Source organism: Amphiprion ocellaris, chromosome 5, assembly GCF_022539595.1.
Source record: "Amphiprion ocellaris isolate individual 3 ecotype Okinawa chromosome 5, ASM2253959v1, whole genome shotgun sequence".
In the NCBI taxonomy this organism is placed as follows: domain Eukaryota; kingdom Metazoa; phylum Chordata; class Actinopteri; family Pomacentridae; genus Amphiprion; species Amphiprion ocellaris.
In genome coordinates, this window is record NC_072770.1 from 8,393,089 (window position 1) to 8,411,741 (window position 18,653).

At 36.3% G+C, this 18,653-nt stretch overlaps 1 protein-coding gene across 1 annotated transcript in view; it reads right to left on the reverse strand.

The window, feature by feature from the left end:
• Window positions 1-8,257: 8,257 nt before the first annotated feature.
• LOC111582422 (protein SSUH2 homolog) overlaps window positions 8,258-18,653 on the reverse strand; it is a 35,356-nt gene continuing 24,960 nt past the window's right edge. The window contains exon 12 of the mRNA XM_023291081.3: window positions 8,258-18,431. Coding sequence (XP_023146849.2) covers window positions 18,291-18,431 — 141 coding nt within the window. The 3' untranslated portion in view covers window positions 8,258-18,290. The remainder of the gene's footprint in view (window positions 18,432-18,653) is intronic.

Below are 18,653 nucleotides of genomic sequence, written 5' to 3' on the forward strand. Positions count from 1 at the left end.
AGACACGAGGCTGAATGAATGTAAGTGACGGAGACAGATAACAGAGACAGAGTGCAGTGTCTCCTCTAAGATTCATTTTGTTATAAAAACAAACCAACAAACCACCTGAGGCACTCTGACAGTGCAACACACACACATGCGCATATATATATATATATATATGTATGTATATGTATGTATATGTATGTATGTGTATGTATGTGTATGTGTGTGTGTGTGTGTGTGTGTGTGTGTGTGTGTGTGTGTGTGTGTGTGTGTGTGTATATATGTATATATATGTATATATGTATATATATGTATATATATATATATATATATATGAAGTTAACGCGTTAATTTCGATTAATTACTTGCAGCGAAAATAACGTGTTAAAAATAATAACGCAAATAATTGCATCCTCCTCAGTTCCCACATTTCTGGCACACCGGTAACTCTGATGAACACTCCAGCCCAGTAGGTGGCGGTAATGAACCTAAAGTCAGTTTGTAGCCATGAAGAAGAAGCACAGGAAGCACTGAGTGAAGTCAGGCACTGGTGAACAGTGAAGGAAGATGAGATTGAGCTTGTTGGGCAGAAAGTTTCCTTTTAAAAATCTTCCCGATGGCAGCTTGGATAAAAGCCTGGTTGTGTGCAAATTGTACAACAAAGAGTTTTCTGATCACTGCGTCACTTCAAGCCGACGGTATCACCTCAATGTAAAACATGTTGCTGTTAGCACCAGAGCTAACGTTAGCTACGAGTCATGCTAACGGCTAACAATGTAGCCATCCCATAATAGACCACTTTTGTAGACAGTACTTGAGTTTACAGAAAGTCTTAAAATGTTGAATAAAATCGCTATAATTGCACTTAGATTTGCAGTAATCTGTGAATGTAGCAGACAGATGAAAAATGCAGATAAATAGAAATGAAACATTTTTGTGGTTTAAGTTTTTACTCCGTCGAGGCTCTGCCTCCTTGGAGGAGGAATAACCTAAACAACAAAAATATCTCTTTTAATAACTTAATTATAAACTTTTTGTTTATGAAAAAATTACATAAATAAAAATTGATATTCCTATAAAAAGAACCATCAAAACTACATCATTTATCAGACCCAGAAAAGATGAAAACGGAGTGAATCTCTGGATTTTCAACTTTATGAAGCTCCTTGAACTACTTATGCTGATTTTATATGCCATACAGTGGAAAAAACAACTAAATTCAGGCTTTAAGTCATCAAAATCACTTTTTTCTATATGTCCCATTTTCTTTTTTTAAATAAATTTCAAATTATAAACACACTATTCATTGATTCAACTGTCAACCACAATTTTATTTGAATTGAAAAACTTCACTTATTGTGTCAAATATTGCTATTTGACAAAACTGCAATTAATTGTGATTAATTAATTACAAAGCCTGTAATTAATTAGATTAATTTTTTAATCGTGTCCACACCTAATATCTATATCTATCTATCTATCTATCTATCTATCTATCTATCTATCTATCTATCTATCTATCTATCTATCTATCTATCTATCTATCTATATCTATATATATATACATATATATATATATATATATATATATATATATATATATATATATATATATACACATACATATATACATACATGTATACATACATATATACACTATATTGCCAAAAGTATTCGCTCACCCATCCAAATAATCAGAATCAGGTGTTCCAATCACTTCCATGGCCACAGGTGTATAAAATCAAGCACCTAGGCATGCAGACTGCTTTTACAAACATTTGTGAAAGAATGGGTCGCTCTCAGGAGCTCAGTGAATTCCAGCGTGGAACTGTGATAGGATGCCACATGTGCTACAAATCCGGTCGTGACATTTCCTCGCTCCTAAATATTCCACAGTCAACTGTCAGCTGTATTATAAGAAAGTGGAATTCTGTGGGAGCGACAGCAACTCAGCCACCAAGTGGTAGGCCATGTAAACTGATGGAGCCGGGTCAGCAGATGCTGAGGTGCATAGTGCCAACTTTCTGCAGAGTCAATCGCTACAGACCTTCAAACTTCATGTGGCCTTCAGATTAGCTCAAGAACAGTGCTTCAGCAGAGAGCTTCATGGAATGGGTTTCCATGGCCGAGCAGCTGCATCCAAGCCATACATCACCAAGTGCAATGCAAAGCGTGGGATGCAGTGGTGTAAAGCACGCCACCACTGGACTCTAGAGCAGTGGAGACACGTTCTCTGGAGTGATGAATCGCGCTTCTCCATCTGGCAATCTGATGGACGAGTCTGGGTTTGACGGTTGCCAGGAGAACGATACTTGTCGGACTGCATTGTGCCAAGTGTAAATTTTGGTGGAGGGGGGGATTATGGTGTGAGGTTGTTTTTCAGGAGCTGGGCTTGGCCCTTTAGTTCCAGTGAAAGGAACTCTGAATGCTTCAGCATACCAAGACATTTTGGACAATTCCATGCTCCCAACTTTGTGGGAACAGTTTGGAGCTGGCCCCTTCCTCTTCCAACATGACTGTGCACCAGTGCACAAAGCAAGGTCCATAAAGACATGGATGACAGAGTCTGGTGTGGATGAACTTGACTGGCCTGCACAGAGTCCTGACCTCAACCCGACAGAACACCTTTGGGATGAATTAGAGTGGAGACTGAGAGCCAGGGCTTCTGGTCCAACATCAGTGTGTGACCTCACAAATGTGCTTCTTGAAGAATGGTCAAAAATTCCCATAAACACACTCCTAAACCTTGTGGACAGCCTTCCTAGAAGAGTTGAAGTTGTTATAGCTGAAAAGGGTGGACCGACGTCATATTGAACCCTATGGATTAGGAATGGGATGTCACTTACGTTCATATGCGAGTCAAGGCAGGTGAGCAAATACTTTTGGCAATATAGTGTATGTATATATATATATATATATATATATATATATATATATATATATATATATATATATATATATATATATATATATATATGTATATATATATATATATGTGTACACTACCGATCAAAAGTTTGGGGTCACCCAGACAATTTCATGTTTTCCATGAAAACTCACATATTTATTCATGTGCTAACATACCTGCACAAGGGTTTTCTAATCGTCAATTAGCCTTTCAACACCATTAGCTAACACAATGTAGCATTAGAACACAGGAGTGATGGTTACTGGAAATGCTCCTCTGTACCACTATGTAGATATTCCATTAAAAAATCAGCTGTTTCCAGCTAGAATAGTCATTTACCACATTAACAATGTCTAGACTGGATTTATGATTCATTTAATGTTATCTTCTGTGGTGGGCCAAGCAGTCAAGCACAAAATAACACAGGTTTAAAGTTCAAAAAAAGAAGGATTTATTTTCCAAAAGTAACTTTTACAAAAGAAATGACTAAAGGTAATTAAATCACAGTTGTAGGGCCCTTAAAAGAGGTCAACAAATTATAACGCTCCTGAAAATAAGACTGACAGAACCTAAACACCAACTCAAATAACAGACCTGCCAGAATGAGACACTGGGGCAACATATATAGTGATGGATCAGAACACATTTAACACACAGGGGGAAACTACATACACAATAAATAAAACTAGCTAAACAAAACCCTGATCCCCCCCATGATGTAAAAGCTCTTGGTTTGGTCCATGAGAGGGCCTTCAGCATAAAGCTCTGCTCCGCCCTCAGCCCCATCTTTTGTTTGTCCAAGCCAGAAATGCCATGCAGCAGCCAGGTAACTCAAACAAATGGTAAATGGTCTGTATTTATATAGCGCTTTACTATACCGGAAACGATACCCAAAGCGCTTTACATTATACATCACATTCACCCATTCACACACACATTCACACACTGATGGCGGAAGCTGCCATGCAAGGCGCTAACCACGACCCATCAGGAGCAGTTAGGGGTTCGGTGTCTTGCTCAGGGACACCTGGACATGAGCTCTCCAGGCAAGGATCGAACCGACAACCCTCCAGTTATAAGACGGCCACTCTACCCACTGAGCCATGCTGCCCCATAAACAAGGGAGAAATGAATTACTACAAACAAATAGCAAAATAATGAAATATGTAAACTAAATGTGCATGCTAATAAATCAATTTTGACAATGTTGTTTCAACATTGTCATCCCCTATGTGGCAGGAATTTCAGAGAAACTCAGGAGGATCTTTAACACCCACCAGATCCCAGTACACTTCAAGCCCAGCAACACTCTGAGGCAAAAGCTGGTCCATCCCAAGGACAAAATTCCAAGGGAGAAACAGAGCAATGTGGTGTACGCAGTGCAGTGCAATGAGGAATGCTCTGACCTGTACATTGGAGAGACTAAGCAGCCATTACACAAGCGCATGGCACAACACAGGAGGGCCACGACCACAGGCCAGGACCTAGCAGTCCACCTCCACCTCAAGGAGAAGGGGCACTCCTTTGATGACCACAAGGTGCGCATTCTAGCGAGAGAGGACAGATGGTTTGAGAGAGGGGTAAAAGAAGCCATTCATGTCAAACTAGAACGGCCATCTTTGAACAGAGGAGGGGGCCTCAGACACCACTTGTCTCCCACTTACAATGCTGTTCTTAGAGCCCTCCCAAGGAGGTGCAGCCATCTGTCCCACTTGCAGTCAGGTGATCCCCAACCACCCTCCTAGAGGGCTGGGAGGGGTAACGACCGCCCATCAAAGGCTAACGACTCACATTAACACCTAACGAGTCTGTTGGTTTCGGGTCTTTGTCCACTTGTTTTTGCCACCACCCTCCTGGTGGATAAATATCTGGTACTCCCCACCAGGCTTTCAGAACTGAAGAAGCCTCTTGGATGAGAGGTGAAACGTTTTCGACTCACACGAGGTTAGTCCAGTTGCCATAACTTATGCTTGCTTAAGACTTCTGGAGGAAATGCTAAAGAAAGGGTTAAATCGGCTGGAATTAAGGTTTTAGACTGGTCTCCACAAAGTCCTCTGATCTGTTATGTAGGACTAGATGTTGATATCTCTCATGAGACACCTACTAAGATTCGGTGGGATGGTCAAGTGAGTGAGGGCATCCTCTGGTTTATCAAGTGGGCGCCCTCCTTCATCAGTGTTTCACTGATAGGCCCACGACACCTCCAGAGGGTTCAGCAGTGAATTCCAGCGTACCAGGTTCACCCCCTAGATGCCATCTACTCACCTGAAGTCCCAGGTGGAGTCCTTTCTCTTCATCCACAGCCACTGACTTCCCTTTTCAGTAGCTCTGGAGAGGTCCTTGATTGCCTGCCGGTGGGCCGTCCTGTGCACTCCCATCTCCTGGAGAAGCCTGAATGTCAATGTGGATACAAATCTTCTGCAGCCTATTTCAACTGGTCAGACCCTCACCTTACAGCCTCGCTGTTTTGCATCAGCGGCAAGCTCCTCAGCTTCTTGCACTTGTAGACCTCTTCTACTGAGCTCTCCCAGGGCACTGTGAGCTCGATGATGTGGACGTGCCTAAGCAAAGCTGACCATAGCACTAGGTCTGGTTGCAGGCTGGTGGATGCGATCTCAGATGGAAAGCAGAGCTTTTGGTCCAGGTCTACCAGCATCCTCCAATCGCAAGCCCCTCTCAACTGCCCAGGATCTGGTCTTGAGGTGGCGAGACAGGCTTGACCCTCACCATTCCGGACAAATGTTGTTTCTTGCCAACAGGAAGACATGGGTGGAACGGCGTTGACGCTCACCCACCGTGTCTCCAGCACTTAGTGCCAGACACTTCAGCACCTGGTTGTCAGGTGTAACGGCCTTGGGTGAGGCTGGTCTCACAGTCCACTGAGATGTGTGTGAGTGTAGCTGGAGTCGGGCAGAGTGAGTATGTTGGGTGTTCACCATACGGTTGGCTGAGATTCTTGGGCGATGGCAGGACATCATAGACAGCCTTGATGATGAGGCTCGGTCTGAATGATTGACTTAAACCCAATGAAGAACCTGTGAACTGTGATGAAGAAAAAAGTTGGAGTCGGAAAGCGGCTACATTTAGTTTAACTGCACCAGTTCCGTCAAAAGGAGTCAAAGATTAACCAAAAACATGTGGATGGAAACCATAACGACCTAACTGAGGTGAAAATGGACAACGGACGTTTAACCACACATTGCTGTTTGTATATTTTTGACCCAGCAGATTTTGTCATATTTCCAGATAATCTTGAATAAATCTATGAAAGAACCAAAACGCGATTGTTTTTGTGTGACAAAGACGTACAGGATTTTAAAAATTCAGAGTTAAAGGAGTCACTGACATGATATACAAGGTTTCTACAGTGGATGTAGACTATAGCTGCATTGCATGTTCATTAAATACTTTACGTCATGTCTCAGGTCAAAATAAATCACTCGGAACCTACTTTTCCCAAATACATCTGGTTTAAAAGGTATGTAAATAGTAAATAATATGTAAAAAAAACTGAAACTGCAGGTCGTACAAGACAATAAAACACAATAACATGAGGACAAATCCTGCAAAAATAAGAATAAAAAGTGACAAAACAACAGATGAAGTCAGTGATCAACTTAGCTGTTATTTTTATTTATATCATGAGACCAGGTGGGTTTTCAGGACAACACACGTGCAGAAATGGCCTCTTATTTTTACTTCTGGATCTGACCAGATGTTTGCTGTTGTTCTGTGGCCTCACACTGTGTTTTTAATGATGGTATTTGTTCTGAAACCTTAGTAGTTCCTCCTGCGCTGTCAGCTGATGTCAGAGAAGTTCATGTCTGGGTGAGCTCTTATCTTCCCGTCACATTCTTTACAAACTGTACCTCTCCCACATCCAAAGGACGGAATTCAAAGCAAGTGTTCTGGTCTGAACTTTTACAGAGTGTGAAATAAAAACTGCTTTGGTCAAATATTAAAGGAATAAGGCTCATGTTATGTAGTAGAAGTGAATTTCTGCTTTAATCCTTCTTAAAAAAAATGCAGATTTTCTCTGTCACCTATATATTAAAGAATATCTTATTTGCTAAAACAAACTTAGATGAATGAAAACTAACACTTTAACGTCCCTGTTGAACAAGCAGTTACTGTTTGTGATGTTAAAATCTAAATTAAAGGGAATTCTTACAGTTTGTTATGTTGCATTTTTATGCTAAAACCATCTGAACTCTGGGCAGTTTCTGAGCATTTTTACTCATCGTGAGGCTCATTTTTCACTACAAAGTCCTGCACCTCTATATAAACAGAATGAAGAAGGAGCGCAAACTCAGAAATGTCTTCTGTGTAGTTTAACAGTTAGAATGACAGAAATCAGAAAAATGTAGGATTTATTTAGAGAATTTATTTTACAAAAAAATGTAAAAACTAAAAATTCCACATGTACAACAGTTTCAAGTGTCTACAGATGTTACTAATTCTGAACAAAAAACACTGAGGCTGTACATAGTAGAGATACTTAACTATTTATGTTTTTAACCAGTTTATTAGCGTCTCCTCTCTGCTGTGTAAACACTGCCTGCAGTTCAGCTGAAAACTCTCTGAATTTTTATCATGTAACTGTTGGCCCCAGTTGAGTCAATTAAAGCTTTACAGTTTTGTCAAGGAGAACAGAATTTTTTGTTTTTCACAGAATCTTTTTAGAGCAAAGTATTTATTTTTGGCAGGGACGGTGCATAATTAAAAGAGCTAGAGAGCTAGCCAGAGCTAGCTAGCAGCTAATTTGCACCTGTTGACCCTGTAAATGAAGCATACACACAGTTGCATTAAGGAACTCTGAATTTTTTGCTTTTTACAGAATCTGATTAGAGCAAATTTATGAAATTATAAATGAATTAGTTTCCATACTTGACGCCTCAATGCTCTGTGTAAACACAACCTGCATTTCAACTGAGAAGTTGGCAAATTTTTGTCACATGACTGTTAATCACGGGTGAGTCAAAAATGACTTCACAGAATTTTTTTGCTTTTTACACAATCTGATTAAAGCAAATGGTTTATTTTTGGTGATTTAAAAAAAATGAAGTGACAGTTTTAAGCTCTGATTTGGCTAATCTTCCTGGCAGAACGGCACAGATGAGACCACAAAAAGGTTTAAAATCTGATTATTATTCTTGTTTTATTTAGAGTTTCTGGCTGATAAATGGTGTAATTTTGCTTATTTAGAAAAACACCATTCCTTTTAAACTTGATGTTGGATTTTAGGTTAAATCAATTATTTCCTCTCATCAAAACCCCAAAACAGCAATAATCTGTTTATTTAATTCATTCATAAACTTCTTGCATCACCTCAAATAAAACAAAATAAAAACAACCAGACAGAAGCAGGGGAGTCACAGAGTTTATTTTTGGTTTGAACAGTAACATACGATTAATGATCTACTGTAGAATGAGAATATTACAGACAGAGTAACGGCATCATCACATCTTTAGGTTAGTAGCACTAATGCTGGTTAGCCACAGCAGCATCACACTGAGATGTTAAACATCTACAATCACAACGCGCTGACAGCTGAGCTATACCGACACAGGAAAAACGCAGATATTATGATATTTAGGATACAAAAGGCTCAGCAGCTAACTGTAAAAATATTTTTATGAAAAGCAGAAACTGACATCATATCTGTAGCAAATACACTGGTAATAAAAATAAAAACACATGTACTGTTGGTTAAGCATTTGGAGTAAAAACGTAAAAATGACGTTGATTTGTCCTGAGTGTCATGGATGAAACAGCCAGCAGGGGCGGCAGAGGCACTGAGCACCCTCTACAGCAGTGGTTCCCAACCTGTTATAAGCTGCACTCCAGCCCCAGCGCCCACCCAGCACGGCGCCTACCACCCCATAAGTACACTGCAAAACATAAGAGGGAAGTTATTGGATTGTATTACTAATAGAAAACTCCACAAAATTATTTAAAAAAAAAAAAAATTTTGTATCAAACCAAGAGTTGTAGTCTGACGAGGAGGAGAGAGTTTATGGCTGCAGTAAATTTGGTGACACTACAATGCATTAGAGTTAAGTTATTGATTTTCTTTTTTACTAAAAAATCCTTAAAATTATATTAAAAAAATGTTTTAATATCAAACCAAGAGTTGTAGTATGACCAGCAGGAATCAGTTGCTGGCTGCAGTAAATTTGTTGAATATTTGTGTCTCTTCGCTGTTTGCAGCGGTTTTGCATTTTGCAGACGGTCCCTGTTCACTCGTCGCACAGCCAGCTGCTCATATAGACACCAATGTTATTTCTGCAGCTTGAAAGACAGATACTTTTGATTAAATTGGGCTTGTAGTACATTGTCTACCTTACAACGATGGAAAAGAGGCATCGTTTATGTTTAGACAACGTATATTTAATGAGTTATTGATGCCGGAAGTCCGAATTTATGAATATCTTTCCGACTTTACCGAACTGTGTTTTGTTTCCTGACGTCGTCGTAATTCGCTGGTTTCATGCTGTCATTTGCGAGCATTTCACTACAAATAACATAATTCTGTCTTATCCTTTGATAAAAACAAATTTAAGATAACTCTCGAGGTTTTTAGGTACTGAGGAATCTTCGCCCGTTTTGTGTTTTTCAGGCACCGTTTCCATCAGTAATTTTCTAACTGCACACAAACTAATGAATCTGGATGAACTAGAAGCCAACCTGAAGAAAGCGCGGAGAGAAGTTGAAAGGTCAAGGAGGTGTGGCCATCGAAGCAGCAAAGGATTTTTGAAGAAAGACCAAATAAATGTGTTTTAAAAATGTTTTATAGGTAGACTTGTGATGACACAGTGAGTCTGTTACTCTGATTTTATCCAGAATGTGAAAACCTATTTTTTAGACCCCCCCCCCCCCCCCTTATTTATTTACTTATTTATTTATGTTGACTGAAACTAGAGACAAATGGACCAGTGGGAGGAAGTAGGAAGAAAGTAAGCCTGGCTTTCTTTGAGTTTGCTGAATTAATAAAATCTAGAGATGATGCGTATCGTTTGTGGCATCATCTTCTTCTGCAGTAAATCGATCAATGATGTGTTGCCTGTGTAGGTCAGACTAACAAGTTGTTAAAATGGAGACTTGTGCAGAAAAAAAAAAATTACCGTAAAATTCAAGATTTTTACTGCAAATGATGTATGAGAGGAATGTGGTACACTGTAAAAATTACTTTTTTCTTTTTCTACAGTTTTTAAATTGTCCTTTTTTGAAGAATTTACTGTTTATTTTACAGATGCTTCATGTTTTATTAAATAACAGATTATGACGAGAAAAAATACTTAATTTATATGTTGACAGTAAAAAAAGAAGGCCAAAACTGTAACAAAAAAAGTCTGCATTAAAAAAATGTAGTTTTTATACATAATTTGTTCCTTTACAATGTTTGTAAAAAACAAACAAAAAAAAGAAACCAAGTAAAAATTTAATCATTTTTTAATTTTGTTTTACTATATTTAAATAGCAAATCATTTGACCATAAAATTACACTATTTTTTTAACTGTTTAAACCAGCCATAAATATTTTATTTGCCATTATTGGAAAGTAAAGATAATGTGAATGAATCAAAAATGATAAATAATTATACATATTTTCTCTGTTAACAATTTAAATTACAGATATTTTGTACAAATTACTAAAAAATCTTTTGAATAATGCGAACTGTGAATAATGTCCACATTAAAAAACAATATTTTTATACTTATTTATTTTTTAAGTTTGAAAAAAGTAAAAAACAGACTTCTTATTTTTTCAAAACTTTAAATTTTTTTAACTGTATTTAAATCAGTAAAAAACATTGATATGTGACAGATATTTGCTGTTATTTGAAAGAAAAATTATGAATATTAAAACTAAAAATATAGAAAATATTTTTTTTTCAAATAAACTGTTATTTTTGCAACATTTGACCATAAAAAATTAGTTTTTTTTAAAACTGTGTTTAAACCAGCAAGAAATATTCTCATTTGCCATTATTTGAAAGCAAAAATAATGTGAAGGAATGAAAAATGGTAAATAATTTGTAATTTTACAGATTTTCTCTTTTAATAATTTAATCACAGGTAATATTTATAACAAATTGAAAAAAACTTTGAATAATGTTAACTGTGAACAATCTCCACATTATTATTATTATTATTATTATTATTATTATTATTATTATTATTATTATTATTATTATTATTATTATTATTATTATTATTATTTTTACAAAAACCCCTGACTGTTTACTGTTTTTAAAATTTTTTGTGTGTTTTTACTGTATTAAAAAAATGTTGGTGGGAATTCCGGTGGCGCCATGTTGTAGATAGTAGCAAGAAAAGTAGCTCAGAAGAAAACCAATTAAATCTAGCTCTTAACTAAAGCAAAAACGTCAAAAGAAGGTACGGAAATCAGGAAAATAAGTCGACGAACAAAGTGTATGAAAAATATGGTTAAGATAGGGAAGTCGGGAGAGGAGGACGGTGCAAAGGAAAGTTGTACCGAGTCAGTGGAGGGAACGACCCCAGAGACGGCGCGGCTAGAGTCGGCTAGAAGAGAACATGATTCCGTCATATTAATGGAGCTACGCAAATTAAGACAGGAACAAGCCGAAGCAGTAAGTGACAACAAGAGAGCAATGGCTAGGCTCGAAACGAACATGAAAGAGCTTATGGAAAGAACGGCATCCCTTGAGCAAAGAACGGGGAACACGGAGGAAAGAACTGAAAATACGGAGGACAGCTGCCTTCCTTCTTCATCAAACGGCCAAACTGTCAGTCAAGTGCGATGACTTGGAGTCAAGAATTAGGCACAACAACATAGGGATTCACAGCATCCCAGAGGGTGCAGAGAAGAACTATACCATTGACTTCACAATGGGACTTATTAAGTCCAAATCGCAGGTGACATGGAAATATGCATGGAGAGGGCGCACCGGTCACTGGTGGCTAAACCCAAGGACAGCGTGGCACCGCCGAGAGCAATCATTGTGCGCTTTCTGGATTACAAAGTTAAGGAATATGTGATACGGCAAGTAAAGAGTAAAAAAGGTTTTTATAATGGAAAAAATTACAGCAAGACTACAACCGAAACTAGGAAAATTTGAGAGAAGATGGAAACCGATTATACAAGCGATGCCAGAGCTCTAAATACCTCCCTTTTTTTTCCAATGTATTTTTTTTATTTATATAAGTAGCTTTTTGGTTGCGTACTTACCCGTGCGAGTGAATATTAGAAGTCAGAATTCAAGATTGTTGTTGGTATCTATGTAAAATATATAATCTTGACTGGTGTATGACTTGTACGGAAAGGAGATATGTATATGTATTTATGACTGAAGTAACAAGATATGGACTGAGTAGTTTGTAAATTGTGGTGATGTGATTTTTGTACATCTTCATCTGTTTTACCTCTGTGGAATAAATAAAAAGTTTTTAAAAAATGTTGGTATTTGACAGATATTTGTTGGTATTTGAAAGAAAAAATATGCATATTAGAGATTTTAAAAAGACTAAATTTTTTTTTATTTTGAACTGTTGAATGAAAAAGAAAGTTTCCACATGAAAAATCTATAATTTAAAATTCTGTGCAGTGTGTGAACGTAAAACTATTTTTAGTGCAATTAAATCAACTAATAATGCTTATTATTTTCACTGTTTTTACACTTTTTCACACTATTCCACTGTTTCGCAGGGTTTTTTTGACAGAATTTTTCTTACGGTGCAGAAAACTGTTAAAGCTGTAAGTTAATATATTTATTTTCCCACTCGGTGACTCTTAGCTGCTTATTTTTAACTCACAGCTGCATATTAGAGCTCTCAAATTTTAAACTTTATTCATTTAAACATCAACGTTCAGGTGAATTAAGGAGATCATTATCTCTAATTGGGGTTTTAGGTTTAATTGATCCAGTTAACTCAAAGAAAGTCTGGATTTGATGAACTTGAAGCACAGTAAACCCCTCTAGACTATATAAAAACACAATTAGCCCTTAAACTATTAGTTATTCAGCATTTAAACTTCAACATCAATAAAAGTGTAATCTACTTTTACTTTTACATGCTTTTAATCTCTAAAGATGAGTTAAAACTTCAAGCATCAAACAGCATTTAAAGATTTAAAACTGTTTCTTTCTGTCCTAAACTCCCTCCAGACCTCTGTTTCCTTCCTTCCTTCCTCTCTTTGTTGGTTTCTTCTACCCAGAATTCCTTTCAGCTTCCAGGACAGGAAACGTGAACACACGAAGCTCTGAAGGTAAAATATGAAGGACTTCAGGTAGATCAGGAAACAGTCATTCTAAATGATTTCATCCAGTGTCAGGGTTTGCAAACTTTTCAGCCTCGACCCCAAAACGAGGCGGATTTAAAGAAAAAACACAAAAGAAGACAACAACCCAACAACCAGAGTAACATTTTATAGAATACTGTATTTATAGGACTCAACAGATGGGAGGAATATCACTTAATTTTAATTTAATTCACAAGTGCATCACCTCAGAGTAATCAGATTACCTCTAAGTCTCCAATGTTAATGTTGATATTTTGTCCGAGTCAAATTTGGAGAATTTTAAGTCATTCTGGGCAAATTTTGAGTAATGTTGGACATTTTTTTAAAAATTAATTTTGACTACTTTAGATCCATTTTGGATAAATTTTGAGTTATATCCAACAAATTTCCACTATTCAACTGAGTTTTAAGAAATTTTGGAAAAAGTTTCATCCAATTTTGAATGATTTTGAGTTATTTTGGCCAAATTGTGAATTGCGATAATTTTGGACGATGTTCTGTCATTTTTGGACAGAATCTGAGTCATTCTGTGAATGTTTAGGGTCATTTGGCCAAATTTGAAGTCATTATGGAAAGTTATGTTTGATCATTTTAGTCATTTTGGATAAATTTCAATTCATATCCAACAAATTTCCACTTTCAATTTGGAAAAGGTTGTAGCTAATTTTGGATGATTTTCGGTCATTTTGGAAATATTTTGAGTCACTTTAGGTGAGTTTTGAGTCATTTTGGACAAATTTTAACTTACTGTGGTCAAATTGTGAGTAATTTAGTTGTTGTCATTATTTGACAGGTTTCAAGCCATTGTGTAAATGTTTTGAGTAATTTTGGCCAAACTGTGAGTAATGTTGGACAATGTTCAGTCATTTTTGGACAGAATCTGAGTCATTGCGTGAATGTTTTGGGTCATTTTGTCCAAATTTTAACTCGTCTTGGACATCTTTTAAATTTATTTTTGACAAATCTTGAATCATTTTGAATGAGATCTGGATAAAATGGGTCAATGTGGAGTCATTTTTAGACAGGTACTGAGTCATTGTGTACACATTTTGACAAAGTTTAAGTCCCTATGAGCATTTTTAATCTCATTGGCAAAGCTTTGAGTCATTCTGGACAGTTTTAAGACAGCTTTGGATGGGCTTTGTGCCATTTTGAGCACATTTGGACGTCTAACATTTTTGAGCTATTTTGTACAAATATTGAGTCATTTTGGACAATGTTTCCTCATTTTGGGACAGGTTTTAAGCCATTGTGTACATATTTTTGCATAATTTTGCGTGAGTTCAGACACAATTTGAGTAATTTTGGACAAATCTTGTTTTATTTTTGACAACTCTAAACATTTTGTACAACTTTTGAGCCATTTTGGATGAGTTTTGAGTCACTTTAAACCCATTTGGAAGTTGATAATTAATTTTAGACTAACTTTAAAGCCATTTTGGACTCATTTTAAGGTATTGTGCACAGATTTTAACTCATAATGGTCAGATTTTGAGTAATTTATGTTGCAGTGTAACATTGAGTAGTTTTGAAAAGGTTTGTGTCATATATTTACATTCAGGTTTCTGAGTCAAACAAATTTATTTTGGTATCATGTGACTGAAGAACGTGTCACTAACATTCGCCAGACTTCTTATCAAGTTTTTCTTATCATTGTTTTCTCTGGAAGTCTAGCTCTGAACAGCAACAAGGTTGTTTTTCTTGTTCTCTGTCCATAGAAGTTAATGTTATATCGTCTTTATAAAGTGCTAAATTTCTACTGTTCAACTAAGAAATAATGCAGTTATTCATTAAGAGGTGATACAAAATAGAATTATTGGACATTTAAGTGATATTACACTTCTGTTTAAAACTTTAAATGCACATCAGAGCACATCAGTCAAAGTAATCTACATGTAGAAACTGTAGTAGACATACAGTACGTCGGAGCAGCAGACTCTGTTTTTTTTTATATCCGGTAACAATAATGGCTAAAATATAGTTTCCTTATTTTTTTTAAATACTCTAGAATTTCTGGAGATCATTTCCCCATTTTGGGAACCACTTTACTAGCCTGTAAACACAGAGAGTGCAACCATAAAAGCATTTAAACTGCAAATTTATAGCTGCAAAATCAACTGATTCCATTGAAAGTCACAAACAGTCGGGGTGAATTAAATCTGAACGACTTTTTAAACTTTGATGCACCAATTTGTGGCGCCAATAAATTAAAAAACTGTTGGGTTGCACCATCCAAAATGTCATTTATTAGCTTTTTGTTGAGATTCAGCAACACAAAAACATGGTTCCAGTTAGCAGACGGGATGAAAACATGGAACCAATTTTGGATAAATGTAGAGTTATATCCAACAAATTTCAACTGTATTTCAAGTAATTTTGGAAAAAGTTTTAGTTCATTTTGGAAAATTTTGACCCGTTTTGGCAAAATTGTGAATAATGCTGGACAATGTTCAGTCATTTCTGGACAGAATCTGAGTCATGGTGTAAATGTTTTGGGCCATTTTGGCCAAATTTTTAGTTGTTTTGGACATTTTTAAAATAATTTTTTGACAATTTTAGATTAATTTTTGATTAATTTTGAATTATATCCACCAAATCTCGACTAACTTTGGATGGTTTTGAGCCATTTTGGAAAAAGTTTGAGTCACTTTAGGTGAGTTTTGAGTTATTTTGGCCAAAATGTTGGCCAATGTTCAGTCAATTTTGGACAGAATCCGAGTCATTGTGTGAATATTTAGGGTCATTTTGCCAAATTTGAAGTCATTATGGAAACTTTTTTTGAACTAATTTTGACCATTTTCAATTTGTTTTGGATAAATTTTGAAATATATCCAACAAATTTCCACTTTTCAACTGAGTTTTAAGTCATTTTGGAAAAAGTTTTAGCAAATGCTGGACAATTTGAAGTTATTTTGGGCAAATTTTGAGTCATTTTGGACATTTTTCTAACTCATTTCTGACCATTTTAGAGTCATTTTGGATAAATTTTGAGTTATAGCCAATAAATTTCGATTTTTTGACTAAGGTGTAAGTCATTTTGGAAGAAGTTTTAGCTAATTTTGGAATAATTTTGGACAATTTTGCCCCATTTTGGCCAAATTGTGAGTAATTTTGGACGATGCTCAGTCATTTATGGACAGAATTGGTGCCATTTTGGAAATGTTTCGTGTCATTTTGGGCAAATTTTAAGTTTCGGACATTTTTTAAACTATTTTTTGACTATTTTTGATCAATTTTGAGTTTTATCCAACAAATCTCTACTAATTTTGGATGGTTTTGAGCCATTTTGGAAATATTTTGGGTTACTTTAGATTAGTTTTGAGTCATTTTGGACACGTTTGCCCCATTTTGGCTAAATTGGGAGTAATTTGTGGCACCGACTAATAAAAAAATGTCGTGACGTTGGGCTGCAGCGTCCAAAATGTCATTTATTAGCTTTTTGTTGAGATTCAGCAACACAAAAACATGGTTCCAGTTAGCAGATGGGATGAAAACATGGAACCAACTCTGAGTGCTTTTTCTTCCGTAAAAGATTTGAAGTCCTGAGATGAAAACAAAGAAGCTGAGAGTTAGAATAACTGAACTTTAAGAGAAATAAAAACCACCTTTTGCTTCGCCACAGTTAGAACTCTGAAGTGGTTTCTACCTTCAGGCTTCAACAGGAAAGAAAAAAAACAAACCAGAAGAACCAGATTCTGTCATTTCTCTACAAACTGATTCACCTTTTTTTTTTTTAACCTTTTACTGGTGCTAACACAAGTTGAGCTCAGATGTCAGAAAAAAACAGCATCTAGAAATATTTCAGATAAATGAGGTTTCTGTGTATAACGTGGCATGTACTGGTACATGTTCGCAGTAAACTGTAACTGGAAAAAACCTTTGGAAAGTTGAAGAGACGTCAACACAGAAGCAATAATGGACTCAACAGCAAACTGGTTCAAACCTCTGAACCCCAACAAACAGACTCTGGGTGGGTTTTTTTGCTCTTGTCACATTTTTCTTCACTGGTTCATTTTTCTATCACTGTGGGCTAATTTTTCATTTCTGTCGGCTTATTTTGACGTGACATGAGGTCATTTTTCATCACTGTTGGCTATTTTATCCTCACTGTGGACTCATTTTTTCTTCACTTTTGAGCCACTTTGGAAAAAGTCTGAGTCACGTTAGGTGAGTTTTGAGTCATTTTGGCCAAACTGGGAGTAATTCTGGACAGTGTTACATCATTTTTGGATAGAATCTGAGTCATTGTGTAAATGTTTTGAGTCATTTTGGAAATTTTTGAACTCATTTAGACCATTTTAGAGTCATTTTGGATAAATCTGGAGTCATTTAAAAAAAAAAACTCATCTGTTTTTCTAATTTTGACCCATTTTGGACAAATTTTGACCCATTTTGTAAAAAGTGATTTTGATGATATTTTACAGTTTTAAGCTCTTGTCGCAGATGAGTAGTTCAAGGACTACCAGAAAGTTGGAAATCTGACAATTTATTCTGTTTTTACAGTTTCTGGCTCTAAAAAAGATGCAATTTTGGTGATATTTATAACATCACAATTTTAAGCTCTGATTTGGTCACATTTTCTGATGGAACATCTTAGTAGACATGAAAAATTTTCAGTTTCACAGTTTTTTTCTGACAAATGTTGCAATTTTGGTATTTTATTAAAAAGATAAAATGTCTTTCAAACCTGCCAGCATGTTCTGGGGTTGGGTGGTTTAACAATGAAAAAAATCAGATAAAACAGTTGACATAAAGGTTAAATTAAAGAATCAGAGGTGCAGCTAATGTCCATTATTTCCTCTGATGAAGCATCCCAGCGTTTTAACAGGAGGTAGAGTCTGAACTGATCCACAGAATAATTCTGGTAGAAATGCTGAAAAACTTCAGGAAAAGGCTGCTGTGTGTTTTTACGGGCACTTTGTTGCTAAAGTTTCAGCACTGTGTGAAGGACAGGTAATTGATTAAAAGGAAGCTGCAGTGAAACACAGATTTAAATGACAGAATAATATCAGATTAACATGTTCGAGCAGCTCTGATCTAATGGTTAAATCTGGAAATATGATGTATATTCATCTGGAAAAGGAGCTGAAGGGAAAAAAGTGTGTTGGTTTCTACTGGATGACGCAGCAGCAGGTTGCTGGATAGTCGTCGGCGTTGACTTTGTTCTCGTTGCCGTAAACATAGTAGACATGAGTGTCACCTTTCCACTTGTAGTTGACCTTAGTGATGGGGATCAGCTCCACCGTCTGCCTCTGAGGTTAAAGCACAAGTTCAGCAAACATAAGCTTAGCTTTGCCTTTTTCTAATCGACTATTGGTTCAGTTGTTATTTCAGTGTTCCTGAACCGCCACACTTTACTTTTTTTAGTGATTCAAAGCTAAGTTGTGTAAATTATTAATAAGATATAAAAATGAAACACAAAAACAACCAAAGCGAGACAAAAAACATCAAAAATTGGACACAAAATCTAACAA